The sequence below is a fragment of the Haplochromis burtoni genome, unplaced genomic scaffold (genome assembly GCF_018398535.1).
Source record: "Haplochromis burtoni strain Fernald_Lab_line unplaced genomic scaffold, NCSU_Asbu1 Contig_435, whole genome shotgun sequence".
NCBI classification, from domain to species: domain Eukaryota; kingdom Metazoa; phylum Chordata; class Actinopteri; order Cichliformes; family Cichlidae; genus Haplochromis; species Haplochromis burtoni.
The window spans coordinates 319,362-339,715 of NW_024582796.1; the positions used below are offsets into that span (position 1 = coordinate 319,362).

At 41.1% G+C, this 20,354-nt stretch overlaps 1 protein-coding gene across 1 annotated transcript in view; it reads left to right on the plus strand.

The window, feature by feature from the left end:
- Positions 1–14,668, plus strand: part of frmd6 (FERM domain containing 6) — a gene marked incomplete in the record, with an annotated part of 41,860 nt that extends 27,192 nt beyond the window's left edge. The window contains 11 exon segments of the mRNA XM_005946057.3: positions 1,690–1,768; positions 3,703–3,779; positions 3,929–4,115; positions 5,270–5,425; positions 5,595–5,660; positions 6,368–6,436; positions 10,238–10,412; positions 10,624–10,932; positions 11,252–11,383; positions 11,508–11,599; positions 11,819–14,668. Coding sequence (XP_005946119.2) covers positions 1,690–1,768; positions 3,703–3,779; positions 3,929–4,115; positions 5,270–5,425; positions 5,595–5,660; positions 6,368–6,436; positions 10,238–10,412; positions 10,624–10,932; positions 11,252–11,383; positions 11,508–11,599; positions 11,819–12,121 — 1,645 coding nt within the window.
- Positions 14,669–20,354: the final 5,686 nt, after the last annotated feature.

Sequence of the window (20,354 nt, forward strand, 5' to 3'; positions counted from 1 at the left end):
CTGTTTTGTTGTGTGCAGCTCAAAGTTGATCTCATCAGTCAGAATGATTATTCTTAGGGTCTTTATACAAATAGTACTTTTGATCATGAAGTATGCTTGTCATCAGGAGCCACATAAAACCAGTGTAACCAGACAGATACTTTCCTTAATACTAAAAGTAGCATCTCTCACATATCTGTCATGGCGGTTGCCCAGGAACCAGGGCCTCCTCATCCTGACTGCCTCCCATTGTGTGGCAAAGTTAAAGTTGTTTTTACAGTGATGGGGCTCAGCAAGGGTCGTCCTATTGGAATGAGTCACTGTGTCTGTTTTATGGTGTGGCAGACAGCAGATGACAGTTGTAGGCAGCTGCATAGGGAAAGTAAATTGCAAAAGGCGGTGTTTTCAGACAGCTGCCCGCCAGATGAGCCAATGGCGGCACAGCAGGTCAGTTGAGCTGGAGCCAAACGGTCTGATTGTAGGACATTCCTGAAGTGCTTGTCTGAACAGCGTGAAATGCCCAAGGCAAACAGAGGCCACCCACTCCCTGTGTGTCACCCACTGTCCCCCTGACAAGACGATCTTCACCAGACTCAGTTTTAGATAATACCTGTGGTTTAAAATAATAAAATTTGTGAATGTTTTCAGCAATAGGGAAAAGATTTCTGTGGTTCTAGCATCTGAAATGTTATTTGCTAATTTTGAGTTTTCAGAAAATATTTAGGCCATCCAGATATTTTTACTGTATGTTTGTAAATGTGCCAAACTGTAATTTAAGTATTCACACGGTGTGCCAGAAATGGCATCCTTCTCTATTTATATTGCCGTTATAGGCCACAAAATTACGTTTTACAGGTCAGTTCACACACACACACACACACACACACACACACACACACACACACATTTTAAAAAAACAGTTTCCCACTAACCCCTGCTTCATTTCCACTTCTACTAATGTGCAACCACAAAAATACATCTGCAGATTATCCTTGGTAATAGGAATATTGTTTCTGGAAACAGATATTGCCTTTGGGTATTTCAGATATATTTTTTGGATTCTTCAAGTGCCACAAACCAAACATAAATTGGCTCAATAGCAATAGAATGGCGGCAGAAGTCTTAACTGTGGAGATCTCAAATTGTCACCAAGTAAAACCAGCATTTTCTTGGAAAATGTTTGAAATCTAACAGTGTGGAAACAAAGAATTTTAATGGATCTTTGTATTCTGGTGATTATAATAATGTGCTGCTGCTTAATGTGCTGACTTTATAAGTTCAAGTCATGTAAACGAACACTCAAGTTCCAGGTATATTTATAATGTTGATAAAAATAGGTGCTGGCATCCTGTCATAGAGGCTCTGCTCCTGCCCTTTATGTGGCTTTTAGCTTTTCAGCTGGTTTTAATTGTATAGAAGCCCAGAGTTGTCAGATCAGCAGGCTGCAGCTTATGAAGGGTGTCACTTTAGGAAAAGATTAAGACATGACAGCGTGATTTAAAGAGAATGAGAGGGAGGCTCAGAGTACAAAGGGAAGCTCAGAGGCTGTCTAATGTGACTGCTCTGAGGCAGTCTTTGAACTGGGCTCATTCAGTGGTGACTTTTCTGAGCAACACACACAAAGGCATACATGTATGTATCCAGGTGTGCACACACCGATGACACAGACAGTGAGTTCCTGGGCTAAAGCAGTTTCTCTCCCATTGCAGATAATGAGCACATCTATATGGAGCTGGATCAGAAATTGTCCAAGTACTGTCCCAAAGAATGGAAGAGAGAAGCAAGCAAGGTAAGAAAAGTTTTGCTGGGCTCCCAAATTTTAGTAGAAATTGGAAGAAGACAGTAAGATGTAAATCAAAAAGGAATTACCAAGAGTATTCTACCTGGACTTACGTGATTTATACAATTAAAATTCCTTGTCAGATGGGTATAATTTACCATCTACTTGCTTACCTTCTAAAAACCGTGGTCATATTTGCATACAGTTCTGCTCAAAGCCCTGACCTTTTTTGGATCCAGAGGAGCTATATGCCTAACATACAAGTTCAAATCTGTAGGTATGGACATTAGGCTATGTTCACACTGCTGGTCTTGATGCTCAATTCCGATTTTTTGATCAAATCCGATTTTTTTGTCTGCTTGTTCACACTACAAATAAAATGCGACAGCAAACGCGCTCTAGTGTGAACCCTCAAAGCGGCCCGCATGCGCAAAAGAAGACGTCACACACAACGCGCTCTGTTTAGACCCAGAGCAAACCATATTGTTTGACTGATGGCCCTTAATATAAAGACTTCGGACTTTACTTTTCCCAATTTTTGCTTTAAGTCATTTTGTTATTTTTACATAATAATGTAAATAACCCAATAATTATCCTTATTGCTGTTTTAGAGGAGCGGTGCTTCAAAGGATAGTTGCAGATTTCTGTCAGCATCTGCAGATTATACAGTACAAATAAAATGTTCTCGTTTCTCCAACGTTGCCTTCCCAACAGTTTCACTGACATCTACACTGGATGGCCAGGAAGCGTTCGCGATGTCTTCTCGGGCGCTGATAATTGGCGTCTGTCTTGTGTCAGTGGCGTAAAAGACGGATTTAATGCGACATGACCGTTCAAGCAGCAGTCGCTTTCAAAAACATCGGTTATATATCGGATTCAGGACCACATACGAAAGTGACCCAGGTCGGATTTGAGCCGTTCACACTGTCATAGCATGATCAGATTTGGGTCGCATAGGGTTAAAAAAAGAAGAAGAAAAAAAGAAAAGAAAAATCTGATTTGATGCGCTTTCGCCTGCAGTGTGAACAGAGCCTTAGATTGACTTTATCTTGTAATTGTCTGACCAAGCCTGTGAATAGAGAGGTTAACAGGGTAGATGCCTGGAAAATTCACAGGTGGGGAAATCCTTAACCAAAATCAAATGGATTATTTTCAGTAGATACAAAGCATCTGATGCAAAGAGTTTCCTTTTATCTCCTCCATATGTGAAAGAGCAACTCTGCACGGTATCAGGATTATATCCCAATTGACCTTACATTGTCTAGAGCTCATGTGTAAAATTGGCTCACCAAAGTCCTTCTCTGGATTTAGACAGTATTAATGTCTTTGCCCTGTTCATTGCAGAGTAACTGTGATGTTAAGTTCAGGGCTGTTGGGATCAGTCTGCTGTAAGGCTCCTTGTTCGAGGCTGAAGATAGAGGAGTTCTTTATCAGTCTACTGGCTTTTTTTGACAGTTGTCATATTTCAGAATGAATTTGGATCACATGCCTGTCGGTGGTATTGCTCTAAACATATAAAGTGCTTAAAACATTTGCACAGTACTGCATGCACCTGGAGATTTGTGCAGAATCTCTGGCTGTAACACCAGATGCAGCTGTGTGCACTGGCAATAGTGTCTGTACATCCAAGATGGTACCACACCTGGAAACCTCAGTCTAACGATTAGACTTCAGGGAGTTGCTGTGTTAGGTTGTCAAACTAGCCAGGCTAGCTGTTTAATGCCAGTGTTAATGCCAAGTTGGTCAACATCTGGGCATGAGACGTGGTAATGAGCTTCCCTTCTCACTTCCAAGTATTACAAAAACTTAGTAATTACTTAAGTAATTACCTGTTGCTCCTTTACTATAGAGTTGATCCAGTTCATTTTTGTAGATTGATTATAATCGGTCAGTGATACTGGTTGTAGTATATAAACACATTTTTCCACATGTGGCTTTTGCAGGGCATTGATCAGTTTGGGCCTCCAATGATCATTCACTTCAGAGCTCAGTATTATGTTGAGAATGGACGATTGATCAGGTCAGTAAAGCCTCTTGCTTGTTTATTTGCATGCTGAGTCAAGTAATATGTGTGAATAATGAGGATATTTGTATAGACTCCACAAAGATCATTCCGTTTAGCCCCAGTTATCCTTAAAGCTGGCTGAATCTGCTCTTTCTGCCCTGCAGCGATCGGGTGGCCAGGTACTACTACTACTGGCACCTTAGGAAACAGGTGCTTCTCTCTCAGTGTATCCAAAGGGAGGAGGCCTACTTCCTCTTGGCAGCCTTCGCCCTGCAGGCTGACCTCGGCAATTTCAAACGAAACAAGCACTTTGGGAAATACTTTGAACCTGAAGCGTACTTCCCCCCATGGGTGAGTCTGTCTAACATGTACTGCATTTGGAACGTACTGTATGTCAAACCTAAGTTATGATTTAAGATAAAGGACTATTATCCTGCACACTCACAGGCTGTTCTGAATTTATCACTGATAGTTAGTTGCCTTAGTATCACATACAGAAGTTGAAGTATAGTCTCTCTTACTTAAATGGATATCATTTGATTATTTTAAAATATTACTTTCATTACATATGAATGTTTTAGCTTTTGTTTGACTTCTGTGGTTCTAAGACCATATTTCTTATGCATTAGGTGATACTATGTTATGTGAGGAGTTATGTGTTTTGACTGGCAACATCCTAATTTAATTGCCATCTGGTGGAAAGCTTTGGCATATGCATAAAAATCTTAGAAGTGATGTTAGAAGTTGGAAACACAAGCTGTCAGATCTGGATAGCCTGCCGGAAATAAGACTGAAAGAAGAACACAAACTGCTGTATCACTAGCTGAGAAGCTACAGGTACAGTGGGCATTATGTTAAAATGAGATTTTAGGCTGTCAAGCAGTGTTCCTGGCCTGCAGGGTGTAGAATATGTTTTAGCACCTTTCATTAGTCATGCTGACCAAACACTTAGCAACAGCTCCATAGCCTAGCATGGAAAATAATGAGAACTGGAACACTTCGGTTTATTTGTGTGCCAGAAAGTAGCACACGCACTTTTTAAAAAAAAAACAAAATCTTTCGAAGCACGTAAGACGTGTCTATTCTGGCATCACTGCCTCCCCAACCACTACTACCATCCCTCTGAATATGGCAGCCACACCCATCTGATTGCCCCCACTTCCTGTCATTAGCCTCCTGCCTCCTTATCACTACTCTGAGCCAGCAGTGACAGGAAATTGTTGGAAATGAACAGCGTACGCTCCCCTCTGTAAATCTTGCCCAGATTTAGGTGCTTAGAAAGCTTACTAAATCTTCAAAAAGGGGCTCACAAAGCTTAGCGCGTGTGTTTCCGGTTGCTGCCTCTGGCTCTCGCTCAGTCTCTTTAGGTTGACATCTGTTTGCCCTGCGGCAGGCAGCTTCATCACCCTCATCAACCTAAGCCGCCAGTCGGTTATAATAACTCAGCACAACTTCAGGGCAGCCAAGCCTGACGACTATCCCCCTCTCTCCCTCTCCTTACTCAGGTGATAGCCAAGCGTGGCCGTGAGTACATTCTGAGGCATATCCCAAACATGCACAAAGACCAGTTCGCTCTCACGGCTTCAGAGGCACACCTCAAGTATATCAAGGAGTGCGCCCAGCTTGATGATGTCACAGTCCACTACTACAGACTCTATAAGGTGAAAAATGCCTCTAATCAATCTAGTTTCTGACCAAGATAGTGATATATTGTATGTTATATTGCTATGTCATGGCTAGGCAAAGATTATATGCATGGACTGCTGGTTTGATTTCAGCCTTTTCTCCTTAATTTCCCCCTCTTATCGTGTAACTTAATATTTTCAACAGGACAAGAAAGAAGTCGAAGCATCTCTTACATTGGGCCTGACTTTACGTGGTATTCAAATATTCCAGGTATTGTTCCTTAATTAGAAATCAACATAGCTACTTTTTTTGTATTCTTGTATACATACAGTTAGGCTTTAACACAAAATAACATAACCAGACAAAATCATATCCAGAAATAATAAATATTTTTTTATTTTGTTTAATTTATGAAACCAAATAATCCAAAAATATTGAACTTTATTAGTGTAATTTCTTTTCAGATTTCAGGTGGTTTTGCCTTCAGTGCCTTTCATAAGGTTTCATGCTTTACATTAACTTAATATGACTCATGTATGCTATCATCATGAATCGCACCTGGAAACCACTTGGTGACCATCTGGCAACCAGAGGCAGCAAGGAAAAAAGGTTTATTCCCTGACTGGTTGACAAGTGGTTGCTGGAAGTTGCTTGCCAATCAGTATACGGCTCTGCACCAATCACCTCTGTGTGATTGCTTTGGTTGCAAACAGATTGCTGTGGTTGAAAGAATCTTGCATTGAAGATGCAAACTTTGCTTTGAAGACTCTTATACCAGTTAAAGTGGCAGTAAAATTATGCAATTGTTAGTGACCAAAGCAAACATTTTTTGGTGCAGCACCCTGTTTACAACCAGTTTTACCTGGCAATATCCAGCAGCCACTCACCAAATGGTCAGTGAATATACAATATACATTCTTTGTTTACTTTGATTTGTAATAAGTCGACATCCATGCATTTGTGTTTCTGTGTTGCAGAATGTCGGGTCTGTGAGGCAGCTGTTGTACGACTTCCCTTGGACCAATGTGGGAAAACTGGTATTTGTGGTGAGTCAGATATCTCATCAAAACACGTAGCCCAGAGAAATGTTCTTCACAGGTCCTGCAATTTACCTTTTTGGATTTAAAAAGAAAAATCATTTCAGTGATGATGAAACACAAACATTCCCTTGCTTATGGCGATGTATGTGAAAGCCCAGCTCCTGCTTAGGGTCACAGAAATTTTTACGTGAGGATTTTTTCCTCTTTGCGGCTGTTTTGTCTTAGTCCTCTGGAACTAATCAGGGATTTAAAGAGACTTTCCTTGCACACGTACACATGCAGAGCCACATACTGTAAACTACAGGCCTTTTTTCCTCTAATGAGCAGCAGGATTTTCTGTTTCATGATATACATGCCCCTCGATTCATCCATTTTGATCAGTTATCACTGTGGTCCCTGTGCTCTGTAAAGGAAATCCTGTTAAATCTCCTCATCTCTGCTCTGACTCAGCTTGCTGTTAAGCTGAGCGCTGCAGCAATTTACTTCCATAGGGTTTCTGTTATCACAGGAGAGCAGAGAAGCTTACTGTTTATCTGTTTCACTCTTGACAGCTTCATGTTTTCTGCCAGTCAGTTATTAATCACAATCCCGAGAGGTCTTTATTGCTCATCACAGCTGTTACACAAAAATGGGCTCCTTGTGACTCTAAATTTGGCTGTTTTGTTGTGTTGAGGCAGACTTTACAGGCTGTAAGGTCTCTGAGAAATGTGGTTTCTTTGTCCCAGAAAGTTGAAGGTCTTGGTCTCAGACTGGGTTTTAGTTTGGTCTAATTTCGGAGTAAGCAGCCGTCGTATCTGCTGCACAGTTCACGGTGGAGACTTCCTGTTTTCCACAGTCTTGTTTTTTTGGGTGGTTTTCTTGCGTCTGCCATCTACACCGTCGTGACAGTGAACAAGCCATGGCGTGGCTGTGGTTTGACTGAGACCCAAAAGGCCTCTGTAGGCCCTGTCCCACCCTTTTTCTGAATAACAGGCTTTCTCCTCCACCCCACCCGCAAGTCACGGCATCCTGCATTGCTGCCATCACCCGCTGCAGCTACAGGCAAGCCAGAGAAGGATGCAAGCAAAGGGGCGCATGGGTCAATAAGCACCAGATGTTGTGATGATTTTAGGGGGATTTCCGATTCAGTATTTGGCTTTTGGAATTGCTAAAACTCCCCCTTTTTTGTATAAAAGTTTAACGCAGGAAGGGTAGAGTATGCTCTTGGTTCACTAATGCAACAGGGTGGAATTCTGGGTTTTTCTGAGGGAATAAGTTGCATTTAGATTTTTCTTGAGCCAGTGAGCATTTCATCTCCTCCCCTTGAAAGCTGAAATTAAGTAATTGCCCTTATGTCCTGTGCTCTTGGATCTCAGGCCAGCTTTTGCTTCGCTACTACTCTGGTTGATGCTGGTCTGTATGAGGAGTTGTTGGTGTTGCTGGGAGATTTCGATGTGTGTGGCCTGCTCGGGAGGTCTTTTTTCATGTAACGATTCAGAAAGTTGTCCAGCAGCTTTAGATGACCCGATCATGTACAGTGCACAGATCAGGAAAAGCTGTGGCTTCTGAAAACCTCTTAACAGCCTGCCACTCGACACCAGTCTGCTCTTTGCTGTGTGTGTTTGTTCTTGAATAGAGTTACCGTCACACAAGCTGTTCATCCACTATACCTGCTGCTGGGTGTTGGATTATTTTTGCCTACTTAAAACCTGACTGAGATATTATTCTACTAAAGAAAAAAAAAAGAAAGAAGAAGCACCCCTCACAGAGTCATAAATACTGATGCCATAATCAAAACCAAACATATCCCACACATCCCTCTTCATATTAATCATCCATAGACCTGCTGCACAGAGTTCAACTTAAAGATAAAACGATGAAACGACAAAACGACAAACGATGCAGCATCAACACTCAAAGCATGTTTGAAGAGCGTGTCTCCCATCTCCTCTTTTCTTTTTACTAATTATCATTTATCAGCTGTCAGTACTGATACTGGCCGATATATTCGCAGGGTGTTTGTATAGATGTCTGTGGGAATACAAACCTGCTCTTTTGCCTCAATAAACTCTTTTCTGATGAGCTAATGGTCTCAATCTCTAGTTTTAAGTCTTATTATAAAGGGTGATGTTACTTTTCTAAAATATGGCTTCATTAGAATGAAAAAGGAAGAAAGAATTAGTGTGTGGTTTAGGGTTGGCCTACCGTGTGACATTACTACCCTAATAGCCATTTTCCATTAATACCTACTCGGGTTGGCTTGGAACAGCTCGAGATGATTTTTAGAGTTTTCCATTAGGCGATTGTACCTGGTACCAGGTAAATTTTTAGTACCTACTCGACTGGGGTTCCAAGCAATCCAAGTAACATCAACAGACTTCATGCCACCAAATGACTAGTCAGTGACGTTGTTCGATAAGTCACCTTCACGAAAATCAAAACAGCTATTTTTGAAACCCAGCAACAAAGGAAATGGTTACACAGAAACAATGCCATAGTCCCGGAGTCTGACCAAAGGCCACAGACCGAGCTGCAGGTATACCATCGCCTCGACGTCCACCTTTGTTGTAGTGTTCGAAACGCTTGGCTGCATTGCTATAATGACCCTTCGCACATTTAGGTGGTACTCGATTGCAATGGAAAATGAGTCAAGCCGAAGTGTCATCAGGCTGATCCGGTTAGGTAGTAATGGAAAACGGGCTCAAGAGTGTGTACTCTTCATTGTCACATACGGACAGCTAAAATACTCCATTCAAGACTTCACACCTGAACCTCGCAAAACCAACAGCTGATGTGACAGCCACATAAAATCTTTTGTACGCAGTATGCGGTTGTCATCCATTATTCTCCCCTCTGCCTATAAATAAAAGGAGCTCGAACCAAACAAAACAGTGGATGGTTCAAAGGTTTAAGATAAAAGCATTGCCTGGGAAGAACAATTAAGAGTTCACAGAGAAGAGATTTAATGCTCAGCATCAGCTGCCTCCTCCTTGGACTCACCGAGTTCGCCTCGTTCACACCTGGCTGCTGCCCAGTACGACTTCACTGTTTTAGTGGTGGTTTCTTGGATCTGCAGAGTAGCATTTTGAGGTTAAAGATAAATACTCAGTTTGAAGGATGGCAGCAAATTTCTCTCGCACTTTCCCACCCAGACTTTCTCTCCTCTCCCACAGATTTAAAGAGGAAATCTTATTCACAGAAATATTTTGTAGGAAAGCCACCGGTAAAGAACTCAGTTCATTTTATATGAGCTTATTTCTCGAAAGACAATAACCACTAAACATACTTCAGTTCAGCAGCTTTCTCTAAAAGTATTTGTCTAAATAAAGTAATGCTCTGTCCCGTAGTCCGAAAGCATAGCTATTTGCATTTTCTCGAGGTCAGAGGCTAAACACTTGCAGAAATGTTTATAGGTCTGTGTTGAAAACAACCCTGCTGACACTAAAGACAGCTGTTATTGTGTCGAGCCTCTGCCAAAAGGCGCAGGAGAAAGCACAAACCCACCATTTTAGTTTTTCTGAGCATCCAGCTAATATGTCCTCTGACTGGAAAAACAACCAAACTGTTGAGAAATGCACAGTTTCAGTTTCTGGTTTGGGAAATGAAGAACAGATTCATGAAGTGATTGCAGCCTTGTGTTCAGCTACAAAATAGTTTTCAAGAACAGACTTTGTTCTTTGGCTAATGCTCGCCTTCAGGCCTCCCTGGCACTTAATCACAATTTCACATTCCAATTTCATAATCGTGTTTTGTTAACTGCTGTAAATCACCGAGTCCTGTAATCAACATTCATGTGTTTTCTTTTTCCCCCTCGCTCCACACTCTCAGGGGAAGAAGTTTGAAATCCTTCCTGACGGTCTACCCTCGGCTCGTAAACTCATCTACTACACAGGATGTCCTATGCGGTCTCGCCACCTCCTGCAGCTGCTTAGCAACAGCCACCGGCTCTACATGAACCTGCAGCCGGTTCTCAAACAAGTCCGTCGACTGGAGGAGAACGAAGGTATTTGGCGCCACTTATTCTGTCAACATTAAACACCCTTTGATCACTTCTTCAGAAATATAAACAAAAGAGAGCTGATGCTTCCTGTTTTTTGGTTGCCTGCAGTACATAAATCTGTGTTTTGAGATGGATACAGCATTTTGAACAGAAGTCTGTTTGGTTTAGATATTAAAAACTACCTGTTTTTTCTTTCTTTCTTTCCCCACTTCAGAGAAGAAGCAGTACCGGGAGTCATACATTAGCGATGCTCTTGAGCTAGACATGGATCATCTGGACAAGCGTTCCCGCGCTAGTGGCAGCAGCGCAGGCAGCACGTCTCATCACAAGCGTCTGTCTCGCCACTCCACTACCAGCCACGGCAGCTCGCACACCTCTGGCATTGAGGCGGACAGCTTCAGGGCCCCCGGCCAAGCTCCGCACAGACCCCTGCGCACCTGCAGCTCGTCCACAACCAGTCACGGGAGCTCGCACACCTCTGGCATCGAGAGCAGCGGCAAAGAACGCAACCTAGATGATGAAGGTATGAGTATTTACATTTATTTTTTTGTGCGTTTAGAGTCCAGGTAAGATTTCCCTTCAACAATTTAGGGGTAGATTCATTTCATAAAGTTTTTGCTTTTTTATATAAGAAACCACAGGAAAAGATTTCTCTTCAGTTTTCAAAATAAAATGCTGTAAGACCTGCCTGATCAGAGGTAACATGCTGATGGCTTGCTAGATTTCTGGGACTTGACATTACCAAAAAAAAAGCAATGGTCATACTCCAGTAGTGCTGCTCCAGAGAAAGTGAGAAGACTTGTTTATCTCAGATAATAATTCAGAAACATTTTACTCTGCAGAAATTGAGATGCTGGTGGATGACCCCAAAGACTATGAGGAGCTTCATGAAATGGCCCTGGATCAGGAGATGTGCATTCACATTACCGAGGACATGCTGACGATGTCACCTGATCAGACCAATGGATATTCAGGTACAGTTTCTCTGCAGTCAGGGGAATTAGCCCCAAAGTGGAATGAGTTAATTCAATTAATGCCACCTGTCTGTTTTTAAGGAGGCGGTAGCAAAATGCATCTCAAAAGTTTGTGTTTTTGCAGGATTGATTGTAAAAGATGTTAGCTCCTCCACATCCAGCTCCTCTGAGACTGTCGTCAAAATGAGAGGACAGAGCATCGAGTCTTTGCCACAGGTAGTTAAAGCCGTTTCTATCTGTGGATGTCCTGAGAGGCTGTTTTTTTGTTTTTATTTCTTATTTTTTCTAGAAAACCACTGCACATACAAGTCATAAGGAAGTAAAGCAGAGGGTTTAGAGTGACTATAAAGAAACACCTGGACAAACTTCATAACTTATCTGTGTTTGATTTTCTACGTTTTTATTCATAAATTTGACTTGTTGTTTTCCATGCAGACGTCTGCCTGCAGGAAGCCTCAGTCTTCGACTGACCGCCACAGCCAATCACTAGACGACATCCGCCTCTATCAGAAGGACTGCCTGCAGTGGGCGGAGCTCTGCCAGGACACCGCCCACAGCTACACATTCGGTTGCGCTCAAGAGCTGAGTGACAGCAGCGGCGGAGGCGGCGGCTATCAAGGCCTTGCCGATCAGCGTGCCGGCATGCTTGGCGAGCAGCACCCATTTCCCATCAAGAGAACCAACAAGTACTTCTCTCTGGACCTGACCAGCGAAGAGGTTCCCGAGTTTGTCGTGTGACAGAAGCACAAAGTAGGCAACCGCAGGGTGCCCTTTTCGCTCCTCCACGTCAGACGTGGAGATGTTTCAGGCCTCAGGGAACGAGATGAGAGGAGCGCTGCAGAGCTGGTTTCTATTCTTGGCAGCAAATAGTAGCGATGAGTAAACTGGCAACAAGTAAGCTGCCCCTTTTAAGCACCACTCGAGACGTTTCACATAACACATAATAAATCAATAGACATTGAGGTTTCTGTCAGAAAATCAGACTTTAAGAACAAACACTGGGCTCAAAAGAACTAAAAAACTGCACCCCCAGGTCAAAAGAAACAAAAGGGATTGTGTCATCTTTAAAAAAAAAAAAAAAAGAAGATTTTATTTAATTCAGTCTTCTCCAAACTGATCCGCTTCTTTACAAAGTCATCAAAAGACTTGTGCATGTAGGTCTACAGCAGACAGATTAATGCACCTGACAAGCTTTTCAAAGATCTTCTGTGGAGGACACAAAGGACAGAAATCATGCTGAGCTACAAACCAAAGACGAGATGGAAATAAACTGAAACCACATCTGTCTCTACATCCAGTGTGGTGGAATTACATTTCAGTCATGCAGGGAGGGAACATGGACCTACGATCCTCTGTGTGAGAGCGGCCATGCCTCCTTCCTCCTCTCTTCTTCTTCTTCTTCTTCTCCACCACTTCATTTTACCTCAACTGGAAGTGGAGTGTGCCAACACCCCCCCCCTCCTCACAGACTGGACTTTTTAATCATTTGAACACAAACCCGACGTGCCTTTATCACACTATGCAGGTGTCAGTCTCGCGCCTTGACAATCACACACCTTCACCCTTAGATCCAAGCCATCAGAACTCAAGCTCTGCTTTACTTTTTAAACATTGCGCACACACACACATAAACATAGAGCTAGTTTTTTGGCAATTAAATGTTAGAAATATCAAGATCTCACAATGTTTTGTGTCCTGTCAAATTCAGCCGAGTTTCCCAGGAGGAATGAGGTCGAGCGAGTTCCTACGTGTTCTGACTCGCTCTGCGATTGCGGCCACAAAAGTTTCCCTGTAATCTAGCCTCAAAATGGAGCCGGGCTGGCTGTCAGCCAAAACAAACCACACTTTGACGCATACATATACATTTTCCTTTGACTCTTCTAATCCTTTTGTTTCAGCTATTGTTTTAAACTGGAATTTGTTACATTTTTCTCTTAAAAATCAATTTATATGTTGTATTTTTTATGAACTGTATATGTTACACACTTAATCTGTGTAAGGTTAAAGTCATTCAGTATTACAAGCCAGTGTAGGTGACAGTATTAAGGACATGTGGCTCTGAACAAGAAAGACAGGTTTTATTGTCGGTTTGATTCAAGAGATGTGACCGTTACTCAAGATTTCAATACCCTAGAAGTGGCACAGTTTCCACTGCGGTTTGTAAGGCAGTTGGTTGTGGAGATGACATCTTTTCACCAGAAATGGAGACTCTTTCCCTGAACCGATGTTTCCAAACTATTTTATTGGGTTAATTTTTCAGTTTTTCTTTACCCCACTGAGCAGCATGAATAAGAGCAGGAGGAGGTCAGTTATTGGTTTTGATCAACAGCCTTCTTTTTTTTTTAAATCATGAGATTGGGAGAAATGGTGGAAATGTTCAGTTTTAGATATTGAGGCTCATGAATTTTAAAAAACACTGCTTTATAAGGATGTAGGATCATTTTGCTATAAAGCTACAGCTTAGCTTATCTAAAAGACACAAAGAACAACTATCCTGGCAGTCCATCCACCTGCCAGCTCACATTCATTCAGCATGAGGGTGTAGGAAGTGTTCATTACCATTTTAAGATTTAAAGTTGTAGGGTTGGCTAAATCAAACCCCTCAGTTTAACCCCACCTGCCCTCTTTCTTCTTTTTGTTGTTGTTGTTGTTGCAGTCAGCAAACAAAAGCGAGGTGTTAATGTGGTGATACTCCAGCGACTTTTTGTGCCAACCTGTGACACGTGCAGTGTAAGAACCGTTAGCTGAGTTTAAAACTTATTTATCATGGTTTTAAGTGTCCTGCGCTTAAAAACGCTATTTTAACACAGTCTATCAGACAGCATCAATGAGAATTTTTATGCAATACATAACAAATACATGGATTTAATAAAGCTGTGTAATTAAATCAACTTCTATATTTCATACTGTTTGTTTTCTTTAACTGTTTATATAATTACTCATTAACTGAAAATGTCTATTTTGATGGACAGCAATGTTTCTTATATTAAAACAGCATGTGTTAAGGTACATAGCCATACATTCATAACCCATGTCCTTAAAGTCTTCCTGTCTTACTTCTTTGGCTCTGCTATATAGTCATACTTACACTTTGTAAGAGTCTGTATGTCTGTGCCCATAATCCTTTCTGTGAAAGGATCGCCCTGCAGGTAAAAATGTTTTTTGTCACCTTGTTGTTCAAAAAAAAAGAAGAAAAAAAAAAGATTTGTTATAATGAAGTCTGGTCCGTGCCTTCTTGGTACTAATGCCCTCAATATCCAATAAATAGGTACATTTATCTACCAATTATATGTTGTCAAGTCATTTAATTTTTTTGAGTATTGCCAGCTGGAAACTAAAATCTCTAAAAACTCTTTAAGTATAAAACTTTACATGTGGAAGGTGGTGTACAAAATGTTCCCTTAGTTCATGCTGCCCTCTGGTGGTTTACACTCACTGGAATGCAAGTCTCACTTTGGCCTGAGGGTGGCAGTATTTCATGATAAGTAAACAGCTCTGTTCCTTTTGTCCTCTGGCCTCAAATTTGGCTTCACGCCTACTTTTTTTTGTATAACCATACATAAGCGTTATTTTAAAGTGTGCTATCTGAACATAAAAGGACACTATAACAACTTAATATTAACAAAACCATTAACATCAGAGCTTCAGCTGACCTTAGTTACCTGTCATCCTCACTTGTACCTCATAAATCTAGGTGACATAGTGATTGACTACATCAGGTGGAGTGATGTCCATTTTCTTAATCTGTCTGAATTTCAGTTTCTTTTCCCAGAGTTGGCAAGCCCAGAAATCTGATTTGATACCGTTCGTATTTTTATCTTACATGTTTTATTAAAAATACATTTCATTTCACAGAAAATGGTTATCCCAATAATTTATACTATGAATTGCAGTCAGTATTAATAGCAACGAAATAAGCAGATCAGCTGACAATCAGTGTTTAATTCTAAGCTACCCTTCTGTAAATATCTATCAGACAATCACAGAAACTGCTGATCTATTGGGATTTTCCCACACAACCATCTCTCCAGTTCACAGAGAAAGAAAAAAATCCAGCGAGCAGAAGCTCTCTGGGTGAAAATACTTTGATGCCTGAGGTCACAGGAGAATGGCTAGACTTGCCCTGGGCTAATCGAATGGAGTAACCTCAATTAACAACTTGTCATCATCAAGGTATGTAGAAGAGCATCTCTGAATACACAACATCTCAAAGTGTGGAACAGATGGGCTACAAGAGCACACTGGATGCTACTCCTGTCACTAAACTGATGCTACAGGTCACAGGTTAAACAAAATTGGACAACAGAATTCTAATTCTCCATTTCAGCTGCGATATTCATATGTTTACACTGCTTCCATCACAAGACTCACATCATCTCAAACTGGTTACTCAAACATGACGGTGATTTCACTGTACTCAACGGCCTCACAGTCACCAGATCTCATAATCAATATCAGCAGAAGCCCCCAAGAAGCAAGCAAGGCTACAAGACGTGAAATCTTTGAAGTAGGAGGAACCGTAACTGTGTTTTCTTTTGCGTTAAAATATGCAACATTGGGCTGAAAACACAAATCACCACAAAATCATTGATGCACAAATTAAGGGGAAACATGGAAGCCTTCCTCAGCGAGCTCCACCTCTTTCCCGCACTCTCCCCTCCGAGCTACACAGCTGTACAGGAAATCATTCATCCACCATCCACTGCCGTCACCATGGCAACACAGAGGGGGAAATCCATTCTCAGTCGCTTGTCAACCCCCCTCTCTCTCCTTCCTTTTGTCTTGTTGAATTAGGTGGAGCTCTTTTCTGACCACGTTGATGCATCATTTTTAAATTTTAAAACAGAGCAAAGGCTTCGTTCACTGATCCTAATAATGCTTGCAGAGCCTCATTTGTATCCTCTCTAATATTTCCATACATCTGTTCTCCCCATCAGTAAGCATGCATGTGTAGGTGATCATTGCTGCTGATTGTCTGAGAGTATTAGGTGGCAGTGTCTCTCCAGCAGCAGTGGTGACCTCTCCATAAATCCCGTGGGGCATTGGGAAAGGACAGGCGGGGCGGTTATGCTTGGATCGGGCCAGCAGCTGCCTGAAAGAGGCAGATGGTCGCAAATCAGAGATGAAATCCAGGCCCCTCCCCTGCCTGCATGATAACCTACCCCTCTCACGCACACAAAAATAGAACAGTTCAAACTATCGTCTTACTACACAAATTTTGGGCAAGTGGGGTGAATGAATGCTGATGACCAAAAGATTAAGAAAAATATAACCCATTCAAACAAAGGCAGGCCAATCAGTATCAAAGGTGGTGCTTTCCAATTCCTGAAAAACCAGCTGAATTTAAGCTCTGCCCTGATGCACAAACATCACTATTAATTGCAGCAGAAAAGTCTTTAGTCACCACATCTGTCCGTGTCCTCTTGGAAATGGATTAACAGCACTTAATAAAGCAGCCTATTAACCTAAACAGCTGCACTGACACCAAAAGGAGATGATCCCCAGAGCCGATAATAATGAAAAACAGTAATCTGATTACAAATAAACAAATCTCTGGAGTTATCTCTTCTCCAGTGGTGGAGGGAGGTGCCTGACACATGTAGCTTGAAACCAGTCGGTGGTATATGATATACAGCGCATCTGAAGTTGCTACTAGATAAGTGGAAAATTTAACCATCTCAGAAAAATAATTCTTACAAAGTTCTATAAAAGGGAAAAGAGGAGATATATTAAATATGTGGTTTTGACAGTCAATTGTCCAGAATATTCATTATATTGGGTAATATATATGTATGTGAACAATATGTGAAAAACTAAGTTCACCCTGCTTCCACAGGACTTAACAGGGTACTTAGCAACCAGGTGCTGCAAATCAATTGCTTGTGATAAACTGATCATCAGTAACTATGAAAACCTCTATAAAAACAGGAATTTTGTACATCCAAGAGTGGGAATACCAGCAAATTGCCCACAAGGTCAGAAAATGGTCTGAAAAATTCCAAAAAGCTAAATCTATAAGCCTCTGGAAGTGGCTCGTTCATTGCAGATTGCTTTGATGCTGAGATCTGGTTGCTTGTGGACATTCAAGGCTCTGGGTGCTAAGGTCACCCTCTAACATATTTAATACCAACTCATAAGTCAATCAAGTTTATTCTTCTCTTTTACTTTTACTTCAGTTGCAAATGAGAAAGAGGAGAAAAAGTTTATCTCGGGTCCTGGCCGCTTCCTTTTCTTCACCATGGCGCTGTGAATCACTTCCAGTGTTTGTAGCTTCAGTTCAGCTATGTTAAATCTGCTCACAGTGCAATTAGAAAAAGACTGATGCTGCAGGGCCCGAGCACCTTGTGCAGCATCTGACGTTGTGTTTACCCAAAATTAATAATCTAGTATGGACAAGATGAATTCTCCATTACTCCTGATATGTAAAACCTAACTGAAAGATGTGTTCTCTCTTTTTACCACACCGTTTCAAACACACGATTAAAATACCCAGGCGTCTGATCCATATACCAAGCATCCATAGTTAAAACTGCTCTTATCTTAGACACAGAGTGAAACTTCTGATAAGAGTACACACTGCACTAATGTCTACTGAATGTGTTTTATATTATTGGAGACAGAAATCAAACATCTGACTTCCTACAAATCCAGTGAGACGGAGGGCATGCAGCGTTTATCTAATTAATGGAAAAAAAGAGTCAAACAACAGCCATTATGAGTCTTAATGAGGGAGTACTGTTTCAAAGAGGGCAGAATACGATGCACACACTGTTCATACTATGAATCTAATTATCTTAGTGTAATGAAACAGTCTCATCAATACTTTTATTCCAAACATCAATGACTGTACAATGTGCGGTGCATTAGAAGTGCCAAATTTTCACAAGTTATACTCGTGGCTCTCTATTTAAACTATAGAACAGAATATTATTTTTATTTTAAAACGCTGTTTGTCTTAAAAGAAGGTAAGCGAAAGCACATATGATGGTAGCGTGGTCGGACAACGAGGACATGACCAGTTTCCTGCTTTTCAATATTGTGTCAGACTCACACCTCTATTTTTAGAGGACATAATCACACGTATTGTTGTTACATTTTCAGCCACTGGTTGCTTGAAACCTTTCACACCTCATCTCATAAACCAGAGTGTCTATGATTGTTAAAACACTGTGGGTGGCTGCTGCTTCACTATCCCATGACACAACACAGAACTGCTTTCAGCATACAGTTTATTCATTTTGGGCTTTGCCTAATTCTAATAACAAAAAAAAAGGTTTCTAGCATCAATTAAAGCTTAATATGAATATAGACATAAATAATAGTACCAGGGGAGTAGCACAGAACTCTGGGCCCTATAATAAACAGTGTCTGTGGCCCCCTTCCTTTAGTGATCCACATCTCTGAGGAGTCTTTTGACCGGTCTGAAAAACTATTAACACTATTTTCAAGGCTTTGGGGTTAAGATATAGAGGTCAAGGCACACCATAATAACTGTAACTATTGTAATTATCTTGATAATCTTGTGCAGTAAAAATGCATTACATTAAATTAAGTTTATGATCTCAAACACAAAAATTAGACAGATAAAGTAACACGTGTATATCTTAGTGTGCTGCCCGTGGGTGTTTAGAACTAGCAAAAGCTAAAAAAAAAAAAAAAATCTATCCCCATTTAAATTAAGCAGCAGTGTCGTTGCGTTATTCTGAAGTACCATTTCATCAGCCTGAAACACATCGACTTCCTCAGAACAGCTTATTTATCTCACGGCACAATGCTTGAAAACCACCGGGCCCACAATAAATAAAGCTCAACAGTACAGCAGATAACTTAAGATGATGGTGGGGCTACACAGTGATGCAATGGTTAGCAGTGGTGCCTCACGGCATGGAGGTTCTGTGTTTGAATGCAATCTGGGGCCTTTCTGTGGGGACTTTGCATGTTTACTGGATACTCAAGCTTCCTCCCACAGTCCATAGACATGCAGACGGTTAGGTTTATTAGTAATTCCAAACTGAGCAAGAGTGCTAGTCTGTGTGTTGGCTCTGTGATAAATTTCCAAACCTGTCCAGGATGTACCCTTCCTCTTAACCCGTGACAGCTGGGACAGACTCCATCCTCCTCCCACAGCCCAGAATTTGATAAGTGGAGAAATGAATGAAATGAATTGTAGTTCCTTATGTTTTTGTTATTTCAATCTTTCAGTTCTGGGCTTCTGTTGCGGAGGTACTTAGGTTAATACAGCTAAAACTGCGAGAGGGTTGTTAGATTATTTACACAAGTTAGCCAATAGAACCTTCTCAGCGCTATGTTTGAAACTGTCCAAAGATATACTCCTTAGGTTAACGGATAATTCTAAAGTGCCTGCAGGTGTGATGGTAAATGGTTATATATCTTAGTCTTTTAATAATAACAATAATAATATTAAAAATTAATAATAGAGTATGCAAGCATGAGAAAGCTGAGCCAAGGGTAAAGGAGACTTCATGCATTGAATACATAAACTTCACTGACTTGAAATAAAGAAGAAGTTTTTAATTTATGAGAGGAAAAAACTCTACGAGAAGGATCCAGCGGTTGAATTTCTGCAGTAAAACGCTTGTTTCCCGAGATGGAAAATGATGGCCTAGTTGGAAAACTGTGAAAATTCCAGTTGCTAAGAGGGACAAACGTTCAAATTTTGGCGCTTGGATCCACTTCATCTTTGAAAGCTTATTTGAGTTGTTTACTTCACTATAATGCTGGATCATGGTGTTTCATTAGAACTAGCAAAAGCAGCATAAGTGCCGTAAGCGTCCACCTATTTTTATTTTAATTAATGAGACGTGTCATTGTGGTATTTTAATGTCCGTTTCATCAGTCTGAAACAGCACATTAAAGCTTACTGCTAAAGTTTCACCTGTTTCTCACTGTCTCTACCAACTCATGTCAACTTTGGGGAGTGCTCTGCTTACCTTTTTCTTTTCCTCAGTTT